Here is a 14049-nt window from a genome sequence, read left to right as displayed (position 1 = left end):
ACAACAGACACAAATGATGATACACAGTTAAGATGATGGAAATTCTGAAGGTGTACGAAAATAGATGATGGTTAGATGGCTGGCAAACCAGCATTTGGTAGAAAAAATTTCAAGAAATGACGAAAGATGTTTTTATTAATATAAATTGCATAAATTTTTCTTAATAAATGCTTTTAATTAAAAAATGAATAACTATTTACTAAATAATGTGCTAGGTATGTATTAAATAATGGACGACATGACTTTTTAAAGCGAACCATTTTAAAGTTACTGAAATTTGGAGAGGTTTTTTCTCATGTTATATGTTGTAGACTTGGATTGCTTTTGTAGTTAGTTGTAGTTAACGCTTGCACTTTCACTAATGCGTTGTTTTTTGTTTCAGATATTATTTTTGTAAAACCTAAGATAATCTATAAGATGTATAGACGATAGTGCTATTTTTATACGAAACCAAACATACAGTACAAATACAGAAAAGTACAAATTGCTCCATTCTCAGCGAACATTCAGGATTTTTTACATTCACGACAATAAAGATGATATTTTTGTGAACGTCAGCCTCAGAGAACCGACGTATATCGATTCCGAAGATTATGCTGAGTTAGCGGACGACGATGAAAATCGAAACATGAGCGAAACGTTGAGTCAAGATCCCGATGGACTGGGGGCGGCCTACACCACGCTGACGCCGTCGTATCCACCGACGCCGGCCACACCTAGCTCCACGGTACAGGATGTACCGCCCGGAGCCAATCTACCTCCATTTTCTACGTTCAATTCCGACATGGACTCCAGCGGAACGTTCACGTCAGTGTCCGATCGCTTGTTCAGCGACACGCGTCTGTTAGACATATCAAACTGGGACTATTACACCGAGACGAGACTGGTGGAACGCGGCGAGAACGGGCTGTCCATCATCTCGTCGCAGCCGCAGTACCGTCCCTGGGAATCGAAGCCGGTCGATTCGGCGTCCGCCTTCTCGGCCACCACGCCCGTGAACGCGCTCCCCGACTCGTTCGCTTCGCAAAACGGTGCTTCAAAGTTGCCTTCGTTCCAGAGCCAGTTCCAGGCGTTCAACGACCCGGTCACCACCAGCGAACCCACTCTCACCACCCTGACGAACCTCACGCCGGTCTCTCCGAACTCCTCCTCTAGTCCCCAGAACCAGAGCCTCACCACGCTGAACTCTAGCTTTCATACCTTAAGTGCTGTTAATCCTAGAAATTATCCCCTGGTTCCCGCCCCCATCCAAGCGCGGGAGATCCCCTCCATCCAGCAACAGTTCCTGGACGAGAGACACATCCAGTTGTATTCGCATCCCACGGCCAATCTGGCCCTGAACAATACGATACATTCCGCGAGCATTTTCCCGGCACAGAACGGTGCCATCATCCAGAACAGTCAGATCATCTCGTCGCCCACCGTCGTGACGGTGTTGAAGCCGGAGTCGGACATCAAATTGACGAATCTGTCCGCGTTACATCAGACGGACCAGGGACTCAAGCTCCAAAACGTGGCTATCCATCCGGGTCAGTTCCAGAACCCGATGCCGCCGCTGAACACCGATAACGGCCTCTACAACGGCCTGGACAAGAAAATCAACGGCTTGACCGACACGATGACTTCACCGACGCGGAACGACTTCCGGAAGAAGGAACGGCGAAAAATCCGCGCGTCCAGCTTGGAAAGCTCGGCGGAAAGCGACGGGGCGTCCAGCAACATGGACCTGGGGTCGGAGAATTCGGGGCAGGTGGCCGCGGTCTCGAGTACGGACGGGTTCAAGGCGCAGCACGGGCTCGCCATCGGTCTCGAACACGATATCAGCGGTGGTGGTATGGACAAACAAGTGAAGAAGAAGAGGAAGAGGTGCGGAGAATGTATTGGGTGCCAGAGGAAGGACAATTGCGGTGACTGTGCGCCGTGTCGCAACGACAAGAGCCACCAGATCTGCAAGCAGAGAAGGTGTGAGAAATTGACTGAAAAAAAGGTAAGACTTTAATATTTAATTTTTTTTTGTACTTTGATTGTTTAAAGGGATAGTCTTTGGAGTCGAGAAAACTGAATAAATCGATTTTTTTCATATTCTCAAAGCTTATAAATTTACCCTTAAGAGGATTTTTTTAAACTTAATTATTTTATTATCATTTGCGAAGTCAAATTGAATTTTAAAAATTTGAAATTGTCTTAAAATTTCGATTTTCAAAATTATTTTTCATAAAACTTTAATCATAACATCCGAAAAAAATTAATTATTTTGATATCGCTTTTTACATACTGCTTTTTATTACATGGATTTATTACTGATATATCTTTGTATTTTCGATGTCCTCTACTTCTATTGGGATATCTTTAAAACATACATTTTCATACATACATGAAGAATTCAATGTTCTTCAAATGCGACAATATTTTTATCTCAATAGTATGGAATAAAGAAGAGTTCTTTGGCGTTAAATTAGGACAATAAGACAAGGTAGTCTCTAAATCGGTGTTTTGAATTGACGGTTACACTATCATGATGTTGATAGATTATATTCGTCTTTGATGGTGACCACATATGTCAATGTATGCTGCTTCCACTTCATGTCAGTACCAATTATAAGGTCTAAAAATATTTTAATTTTACGAAAAATGACATTTGCTTCGCAGTTATAGTTACACACAGTAAGTTAACTAACAGTATCAGTGTATATTGCAAGAATAATGGATTTTTGAAAAACCTCGCAAATCGAGAAAAGTTAACAATCGGTACACTATTGTTACATTATTATTGATAACTTCACCTCTTAACTAGCATAAACAATCAATAATTTATATTAGGTACTTGCATATACTTATCTGCAATAACTACTAATGAAAATGCGAAGTATCAATATAATCAACTAAGAGCAATCTAACCGAACTGGTAAATTTGATGACTATGACGTTCTTCTACATTAAATAACAATTTTTGATGTTATGACGGGTTGATAAAGTTTGACATGAAGATTTAAAGATTTCATAAGATTAAAATGCTTCGCCCTGGCTAATATTCAAAAATATTAGAGTCATATATAATTGACCGATACTTCAGAGTGAAACAAGAAGATGCCTATCCTAACTTGGACAAAAAACTTAAAAAAACTAAAAAAACTAAACCAGTATGGTGTTCAACTCGGGTCTTGTACCAGCGAAAGTAATAAAAATATTATAAAAGATTTAAAATCTAGGTACTGGAAGGTATTGTTTATAAGGACCTGGTGGTAGAAAGTGCTACACATAACACATTAGCAGAAGCACATTAATGTTGAAGTTCCCCAGCTACTAAAAAATTAAGGGAGAACATTAAAGAAAATAAAATTGTTTAATCTAGTTCACTGAAGTTATTACTAACAGGTCAATTAAAAAGTCCCCGGCCTACTATAGTAAAACACATTTTTTTGGGTGATTCAAGGGTGATGCACTGATTATAGCGACTCTCCCACTTTTCGATACCATTTTTGTAGTACGATTTGTCCTGTGTGTTTGGTGTGTTTGTGCTTCAAAACAGGCCTCAGTTTAATAAGCCAAATTTCTTCCCAGCGAGCATTCTTTTGAGATTTGAGAACAGGAAATAGTCGCTGGGGCCAGATCTGGATAATAACAGTGGATGAGGAAGCAATTCGAAGGCCAATTCTTGGATTTTTGCCATAGTTTTCATTGACTTGTTACACGGTGCAATATCTTGGTGAAGCAGCACTTTCTTTTTCTTCAAATACAGCCGTTTTTCGGCGATTTCGTTCTTCAAAAGGTCCAACAACGCTATGTTGGTCATGTATATGTAATAGTCGCTGTTTCTTTATTCTTTACTTTTTCAAGGAAGTCAATGAAAATTATTCTATGCGCATTCCAAAATACAGAACCATAACCTTACTAGCCGACTGTTGCCTTTTCCGACGCTTTGGAGTGGGTTCATCGTGTGCTGTCCACTGAGATGACTGTCGATTGGACTTCGGAGTGAAATGATGGAGCCATGTTTCATCTATTGTCACATAACTATGCAAAAACTTGGGTTTATTACGTTTGATCATCTTCAAACACTGCTCCGAATCATCAATTCGTCGTTGTTTTTGGTTGAAAGTGAGCTCGCGCGGCACCCACTTTACACAAAGCTTTCTCATACCTAAATATTCGTGAACGATATGATGTACACGTTCAGTTGATGTCTTTAGAGTGTCTGATATTTTATTTAGTTTCAATTTACGGCCATACAAATTCATTTTGCGAATTTTAATAATTTTACCATGTCTAAACTTAACATACCAATCCTTGATGGTTGATTTCTCTGAAGCGGTGTCCGTAAACTCGGCATCATGCCAAGTTTTTGCTTCTAGTTTCTTCTGTATTTTGCCCTTCAAAAAGCAATATTTTATCAACACCCGAAATACCTTTTTATCCATTGTTTTCACAATAATAAAAGTTGCTTCACTCAAAATGCTATAATTCACAAACTAGTGAACCGACAGCTGCCAAATGTATACACCCATCTTTTGGAGGTTAGGGCCAACTAAAAAACATATGTATTTAATTCTAGTAGCACCATCTATGTGTCAGGCCGGGGACTGTTAAAATTCAGTGCACATTAAAAACAGTGACATATATGTTAAGCCCCAAATTTCTATCGTAGAACAATTGCCTTACAATTTTAGACCTTTAGGATACTATGTTAAAAAGTAGTAGCTTGTTTGAGTTAATTTACTAGATTGCTATATTAATATAGATTAGAGGGTACTGGAATATTAGGTCAGTAGGATCCTAAATATCTTTTTGACGAACGGTTAAAAAAGTTATTTCGCCTAGCTGAAGCTTTGCGCCATAGTTTGATAATTGATATTAAACAGCCTCCTTTAAAGCAGATATCTAAATATGAACGGTCCTCGTTCCAAAATACGCCCTGCTTACATAATCGTAGTTGAAGTCAAGACAAAGCAATTATTTCGGCGAGTACGCGTCCCACGTAATTTACTCGAACAACACAATTATCCCTGGTTTGATAGAAGCCAAAGCAATTTTCGTTTAGTTATCAGCTAAACGTGAATTTAACAGAACGGCAATAGTCATCGGGAGAGCCCGAGTGCCGACTCGGTAACATCCTCGCGGTTCGACTCTAGTTCGTCGTTATAATTTCCATCTTGGTGGCGTTACAGCGATGCCACTTTTCAACCCCGCTATCGGGGCCGACCCATGTGCGTTTGTGTGTGCGTGTGTGTGTGTCAGCCAGCTCGAGGGATGGATGCCGCGTCTCGTGTTTCGAGCACGACAACTGTGCGACTGAATTCGGGCCGCCATGTTACTAGGTCTCGAGATTTTCGAGATTATCTGACTACCTCGGATAAATTAATGGTTTTGCAGCCCCGCCGGATATGCAATATCGAGTTTCGCTTTTTTTTTTCCTCCTCGCCAATGGCCTGTTTGTTACTCATTCTGGAGCAGAAATATTGAATACAATTTCAAGGTCCTCATGGATTGTTTCTAACATCATAATAAGTTCTTTAAAATTTATTTGTTATTATTTATTGTAACAATCTAATAAATTAACACTAATCAGCTTTGTTTTGCCAATAACTTCGCTGAATTAGGTCAAATGACTTCACTCTCTTTAAACTTCTGGCTTAGCCGTCATTATCGAGGAGCTGGAGAACTTCAATGCTGATGTACTGATGGAGCATCTGTTCATGTATTTGGACATATTCCTAGATAACGTTATCGACAGTTTCTACCTTCAGGTCCTTATGCAGATTGTCGTTACGAATGTACCATGGAGTATCAACAATACCTCTCAGTGTCCTGGTTTGGAATCTGTATATAATATTTCTGTTGTTTTGGCTGGTACAACTCCAGTTCCACTGTCTATACTGAGCGAACACCACAAATCCATTCTGGTTTAAAGACTCGTTGGTAAAAAATCAATACATTTTCTTGAACTTTAGCTTGAGATTTTCATATTTCTTCTTAACGTCTGGCTTGTCATCACGGGTCATGCTTATTGGTTTGTACATACATGCTTGTGCTTGATCCTTTTGGTGGTGAAATCAATATACAGTGATTTATTTTATTCATATTGATGCTCTATTTTTCTGTCGATAATGTTATTGTTCATCAATACTGTTTTTATTAAAGTGATTCGATTTTTTGAAAAAATAGAACATAACACTGAACTTCTTGTACCAGAATAGCAATCCGAGGGTCTTTTAGTGCTACAAAATGAATAATAATCAGTTTCAATTATTCCCTAATCATATCATTATATGTTTATTTATATTTACGCTGATATATTAATTCTGCAGTTTATAGATAGTTCTCTACCATTTTCTGGACCATAATAGCCATTCCTAGTGCTTTTAGTGTTATTAAATGAAATCTAATGCCATGGCCTTATTATAATTTATATTTACATCAAAAATATTAAATTAACCTATTATTACTTATTATTACTTATATTGCTAATTATTGTTATTTTGAAAATGATATAATAGATCATAATACATATTTTGTAGCACAACAGATTTACGGATTGTTCTCAACATTATATTAATGTATGTACGTAGCATTCTTATCGTCCTAGTACAATTTAAATCTTGCATCCTCTGATATTAATAAATTAATTTTTACTAATTTTCAACCAAAAATACTTTCTCCAAACTTATTTTATACAGACCTATGTGTATTTTTAATGAAATTCTTAGGTTTTTGGTATTAGTATTTTTATGTTGCTGAAAAATTTTACTTTTGATGGTTTCTTTTTAAAATTAATATATTTCATTTGTTTCACATTAATATATTCTAACGTCTTATGCTCCCATATATTTTTTTTACTTCCTTTATTAGTAGATTATTATTATTAATTTCAGAACACACATATTAGACCTTTCTTTCTGGGGTATTTAAAGTTCTCAACTATAAATGTGTTTATTAGAGTTGTATTTTCATTTTATATTGTTTATATTATTGTCTTATTAATCGTCTTTTTATTATTATTTCGACTAAAAATACGAAACTAAGTCAACTTGATTGTTATTAGGTTTCCCTTACTCTAGTATTTCTAGGAAACTTTTACACGCTGAATTCTAAGTTGAAAATAATAGACTATATGTAACAAATTTTATATCGTTGAATACCTAATTATCACTAAGTATAGCTATTCTCATCACTACATTCAGTTTTGAGTGAAAATTTGTTCAGTTTATCATATTAATAATATTGTTCTTCTATCATTTACATTGTATTTCTTTTCATTATATATTTAGTAGTTAGTGTTAGTAAAGATAGTGTAAATTTTCAAGCCATCTGTGTATAATATTAATTGAAATAAACTTGTTCTAAAAATATTATTGAGGTTTGTTTGGTTGATGTTTCGAAATACTTTCTCTATTTTGCGACAATATTGAAGAAAGATAACATTAATCTAACTTTTAAACTAGGTTAGTAATAGAATCAGGAGCTAAATTTTACTTAGTCATAATATTATTGTTTGTGATTAATCGTATTTAACAGGACTATGCCGAACATTTATGTTTTTATTTACACTAGTGTTAAGGTAGGGAAATTCTGATAGTGCTTAATCTAATCTGGTTGTCGAAAACCAAGCATAATACCATCAGGAGAAAACATATTTAAATTAATTTATTATATTCAGATCTTAACTTAAGAACTTGGTTATAGAGGTTTGCTACTATATCGCTCGTTGTTATCTTTTTCTTCTCAAATAAAATTATAAATACAACTAATTAGACATATTCCATCCAGTTTTCTCACAGTTTTTAATGAAAAAAAAGTCGTCAAACCTTATTAATGTCGACATAAATTTAATGTAATTTCTCTTCATCGATATCATTATACGTCCATTGTGTATGTGAACGCACATATTCTCTAAATACATTTTTGCTATTATGTGCATAACGGCAGTGGGCCAGCGGAGTTCTCTAGGGGTTGCGCCTAGTTGCGGGCGACTCGTTCGTCTGGGCCATTGCGAGCAAACAGCTGGCCAAAGTTTATTCTTCAAAACAGTGCAGCTGTTACGTTTCGGGCCAGGACGTACTACCTGGTTTGAGAACGTTTTATATGATGGCATATGCTGAATGCGGTGGCATATAACATATCCCGATGGATGGGACAAGCCCGAAGTTTAGGTTCAATGTTCGCTATAACGAACCGATACCGAAAAAGGAAAAAAAACTGGGCTATGGTACATTATAATAGAGCCCGTGCTAGCCAAATGACCAGATTAGAGAAATTTAATCGACAGCTGCGATTGTTTTATGGGATTGGTTTGTTTTAATATGCATCTGATGAACTTTGAAATGGTTGAAATTTGAAATGAAACTAGATGGTTGAAAAGATGACCTGATGAACTACTTATTCACTAAAAAAGAGGAGAGATAGTCGTGTTCATCATGAAATAATAAAACAGCTTTTCGGTTTACCGTTAATATATGTTTAGCACACTTCATCTGGATATAATTTACTGCAGTAAACTTGTTAGCTTTTTGTTTGGTTGCATGATGAAACGTCTGTAATAATCAAATAAGAAATGTTTTACTTAGTGAACTAATTATTTGTTAACAAAATTTTTTAAGCAGAGATATAGAGTTTATTCAAAATAGTAGTGAACCCAAGTCTCACAACTCTTGAGTTTTAGTTCATTTTGGCTATGACGTATAACAAGATTTTAATCTAAATAAAATAATTAAACTGTTGCAAATAAAATATTATATTATTATATTAAAAACTACTGGTATAAGATATGATTTATTTTAGCATTTTTGTATTTTGTGTTTTATAATCTGTAGTCACAATAATTAATATTTTGAAGAATTTTGCTGAGGTTTGTCAACCAGAACTCTAAAACGAATTTACAATTTACGACAGGCACATATTGATGACGTGAGTTCACTGCTATTTTGTATAAACTTTGGTTGTGTTTTACTACGGAGTAATAAAATGTCGTTTCGGTCTACTAATAATACATGTAATACGAATTTCATGTTTATCTTCAGTTTCATTAAAAAATGTATACATTAACAGTTATATTCAAAATTGGTGCACATAATTAAAATTGCTTCAAGCAGTTTATGATATTTTAACATTCGCGTATAGATGGCATCTAAGAGTTTGGCGATATAAGATACAGTCATAAACATTTTGAAATAGAGGTGGTCCATTTTGTTGCATATTTGACGTTGATATTCACATTAATATAAAAGAGAGTTTATTTTATTAGTCCTTGAAGTGTTTATATATAAAGTTTGAGATTTCTGTTTCAAGAAGTCACTAATTTTAAAAACAAAAATTGAAAATATTATCATGAAGTGTAGCAACCTTTTCGCTAATTATCATAGTCGAGCTATACGCCGTTGTTGGTGCTGCAGGAATTCGAATATTCCGCAGGTGTTCTCGGACAATGTTAGTCTCCTTTATTTCGGATCGCATTCTATGATTTTGTCGCTTTCGTTTTGGTCACAAAGGTCCGGGAGGAACTCGTTCACCTTGCATTGGGAAGTCATTCAAACCACTGTAATTTGCCTCTCTGTATTTGTTCCTTAACTGTGCACTGATGTCGCTTTTTAAATGAATGATAGAATTTACATCGCAACATCGTATTTGATTTCCTCTCTTCTATACGCATTATTTTCTGGTCCTGTATTACTGATCTAAAGTATTTGAATTCCTGTACTTGCTCTAACTTGATTCCGTTGTAACTTGAAGTCCATAATAGTCGGCAATATTTTAATGCAGTTATCAATACTTTGCTTTTTTCTTAAATAATTAAGTTAATACGTAACGTTCTGCATTCAGTAATACATCACGAATGTATTATATATTAAATTTTTCCCTATTAAATGTCTTTAAATTGCATATCTATATAATAATACATATTTAATGAAGTCTTACCAAACCATTCATAAAAAATTCGTTTACTCAATTCTAAATAATGATTATTCAAGTTTTATATTTCAGAAATTTTATTTCGTCATATTTTGCTTTTTTGTATACGAAAATTCTCAAAGGTAAACCTGTTTTTCATCTCTAAATTCTTAAATATATTAGACCAACATTGTCACATATTGCGATGTCGGTGCAGAACTAAATATTGACCATAAACTATTTTGAGCACATTACAAAAGACTGGATACGAAAAGACTGAAGCTTTATACCCAGATTCCACAGGAATGAGAGGTGGTGTTAATGCTGTGATGTTAATCATGAGCTATTGAAACCTCATCCAGCCAGGAGATAAAAAACAGATCGTCTAAGGTCATTAATTACGTTATATATATATATATATATATATATAAATATATACATATATGGCCTAGAAAAAGGATTGGTTCTATAATCTCGTTTTTCTATCTAATCTTCCCATGGAACTGGAATCTGTCAATTAAACCTTTCGGTTCTGAGAAAAACGCCATGAAACATCTGTACTCGAAACTAGTTTCCTCCGTAATTAAAACGAAATCACCCTGAAAAGTTACAATCCAACGTTCTCCCGATTCCTTACATAGAAATAAAGTTTTTACCCACATCGGGCTACGTGAACTTTGCACTTCGCGCTCTGCTTCTTACGCATTTTAATCGAGACAAGTCCTAACGGACCTTACGGGTCGAGAAAACGCATCACCGGTACCTTTCCCAGCTTCCGAGGGGATGAGACGCGGCGTCGAAAAGCCGAGTCTATTTTTCAGATCTAGTTACTCGTCCAACCCGTTTCTACAGTGTACGGGTTAGGGTTTCGTATTTATCTAGCCACCCCAATCAGCGATCTATTATTATGTTGATTACGCTAGGGGTATGTTCTGATATTTATGAAATAGCTCAGAGCTATTCATTTAACGTTAATATTGCTTGCTCAGTCTCTCCTTCAAACTATAATTTGTGCACATATATTGTTAAAAACTAAATATATAGTTCTTCCAATAAAATAACCAGGATGCGCCATCCAAATTTATAATGTCACAACCTCACAATATTGCTGCATAAAAAATTGACTGACAACAAAATACTAACGTAAATAAAATAATGAAATAAAAATAACGTTACAAAATATAGTTTGTTTTAATATTATAGTACATCACTACATAGTATAAAACAAAGTCGCCTTTTCTGTCCCTATATCCCTATGTGCGCTTAAATCTTTAAAACTACGCAACAGATTTTGATGCCGTTTTTTTCAATAGATAGAGTGATTCAAGAGGAAGGTTTATATGTATAATACATGCATAATATACTAAGGCAACATTGCTAATTTTAGAGGTTTCTAACGTGATGTCGTAAATTAACCTATTTTTTTAGGCTTATTTAGCAATTAGCAAAAACGGTGCCTAACCCTACGAGTTAGATCAAATTGATGTACTACAGTATTGTACACCATAAAAAATGCTCTACAAAAAAGTCCGCGATGGTATATGTTTGTCTTTTAGGGATAACCCACATTATCCATTTTTATTGTTTACTTTTTACGTGAGAAAATGGCTTATTTACGAAGCTATTTTAAGCAATACAGCATTAATCCTTATCAAATTAATTACCTCAAATACAGTGTGAAATTAATATAGATCAATATGGTTCCTTACAGCATGTAAATTAAACAAATATTTTCGGAGATATTACAAATTTAAAATTTGCGTTTAAAAATGTGTAATGTAATAAAAATTGTATGAATTCAGATATTCCAAAGATAGCAGGAAATCTTCATAGTAAGTATATGGGAAGAGGAATTGTTTTACTCCAAATTTAATGCGTGCGGGCCAAGGGCAGTAATGAATGAACCAAAAATACTGGATCGATTTTAATCATGTTTTCATTGAGTGACATAGGCATATATATTTTATGCCCGTGCAAAGTCGGAGCGGGCCGCTATGTTTTTATATACAACGTTCATATTTTTTCTGTAGTGTATTTAATTTAGTATCAGCATTGCACCCGTGCGAAGCCGGGGCGGGTCGCTAGTCTATTACATATATTATTGAAGAACTTAAACTTCGTTTATTTAAACAACTATAATAGTTCGTAGGTTGGAGTTGTTTTATTATATTTACATTGAATTACATTGATTCTTTTCTAAACTATCTATGATGTTCTATTCACGTTTTTTTATGTAGTGACATCCCCTGGAGGCCTAATCTGCCTAATTCACAATTGTACATCTAAGTAACTTATTTTAATTTGATTATAGAGCATATTCACTTTTTTACGTTTAGTTATTGCCTCTGTATATTTTGCTTCATACATTATTTTATTATTATTATTTTTTATTTTTAAAAGCTCATCAGCCTCTTGGACTATTTAGGGTCGATTGAAAAATAATATTTAAATAAAATATATAATGACCTATAGTAGTTATATAACATACGGTAGGCAATAGTAAACTAACAATAGAAGATATAATAAAATATAAGACAAAATAAAGACATTTAAATAAAAATAATAGATCATGCAAATTGTAATAGAACATAGTAACTGATTTCTCTGAAGATATCACAAGACCGGTAATAAACCCGCGGCCGTCAAAAAGTTGATAAACATGCCCAAGTGCTTGGGTTGGGCCAGTTGCTCTAATGACCTTGGCATCCCGAGTTGCTATCTTATTATTTCACGCTTTCGACAGTCCAGAAGGATGTCTTTGAAGCTCTGTTGTGTTTGACATTGATTATAAAGTGGAGGGTCTCTTCCTTTTAACAAATTCCCATGAGTAAGGCTACTGTGTCCTATCGACAGCCGAGCAAGGATGCTGAGTTGGAACCTGCTAAAGTTATTAATATTAGGAGATTGCTGAAAAACCCTTTTGATCTCCAACAACTTGTTATTTTTTATAAGGAGATTCCAATTTTTTGATCTACTTTTTTGTATAGAATCCCTATATGTGTTTTAGCGTCTTCCTTGCTAAATAGCACGCTTACTTTAATTGAATCTTCTTTTCTGTCACCAGATAGTCAGATCTTTCATTACCGCATATTCCCCTATGAGAGGGAACCCATTTTACTTCATAAAATTCATAAAATTAGATTTAGTAACTGCATTACCGCGTTCCTGTTCGAAGTACTTAATTGGGTACGTAATCAGTTCTTAACTCTAATTATTTAATGTCTTCGTATTTTCAAACGGAGTAATCACAAATATTAAATAGCAACTAGGATTATTGTAATTAATGTTTTGAATATGAATTTGAATTTTGCTGACATACGATAATAATATCGACCAACACCAACCCAAATGGAATTTTATAGACTGATTCGGTTACATGATCCGATACATCAGTCAGCTTTCTGTCTCATTTTAACTAGAGTTAGTTAAAATGGGACAGAATAGTTAGCTAGTTAGTAAAACGAGAAGGAGAAATCCGGCTGAGATTAAATTGTATTTGAGGTTTTACAAAATGAATTTGGTACTACATTCGACGTCATCTACGACGCGCATTGGCTGTTTTATTAGAAATATTATACTTAGTAATTTATTACTTTAATTAGTAATTCAATAATATATTTTATTTAACCACTAATTTTTCATTTTAAATTAACGCCCAAGTATATTTATAGATACAGTTTGGGAAAATACAGTTAAAATATTAGACCGTAAAAATAGACTAGGAGATGAAAGGGGTGGTAGTTTAAATAATTTATCATGTCATTGTGATAGTAATTAAATAAAGTACAATTGGCATGTAAGACAGATTATTTTTTATATTATATATTATTATTATTATTATTTATTTAATATTATTAATTTTATTTATTTTTATTATTTTTATTGCAAGAATCATATATTCATCTCAAGGTACTTAAGCGTGGTTACTGTAGGAGATAATGGGGGGGGACCATAACAGATATTTGGTAGATGATATAAGATTGTGTCATCAAAATTGATCTTTATTAATTTACATTTGAAAAATATAATAGAAGCAATTCAAATATTTAGGTAGTACGATTCTATTTTACATATCATATCATATCATATCATATATATTATTTTACACCTAATAACACTAATATACCTAATATAACAAACTAATGTAACTAAATTGTTTGAAATATA

At 34.3% G+C, this 14049-nt stretch overlaps 1 protein-coding gene across 1 annotated transcript in view; it reads left to right on the top strand.

Annotated features, from left to right (window-relative positions):
- The first annotated feature begins 506 nt into the window (after window positions 1-506).
- Window positions 507-14049, top strand: part of Tet (Ten-Eleven Translocation (TET) family protein) — a 97863-nt gene continuing 84320 nt past the window's right edge. Inside the window, exon 1 of the mRNA XM_076413511.1 lies at window positions 507-1987. Within this exon, the coding sequence (XP_076269626.1) occupies window positions 629-1987 (1359 nt within the window). The 5' untranslated portion in view covers window positions 507-628. The remainder of the gene's footprint in view (window positions 1988-14049) is intronic.

The sequence above is a fragment of the Rhynchophorus ferrugineus genome, unplaced genomic scaffold (assembly GCF_030347505.1).
Source record: "Rhynchophorus ferrugineus isolate W39M unplaced genomic scaffold, kcgeb_rfMv2 rfM9, whole genome shotgun sequence".
NCBI lineage: Eukaryota > Metazoa > Arthropoda > Insecta > Coleoptera > Curculionidae > Rhynchophorus > Rhynchophorus ferrugineus.
Note: the sequence above shows the minus strand (reverse complement) of the source record. Positions and strands in the feature narration are given on the sequence as shown.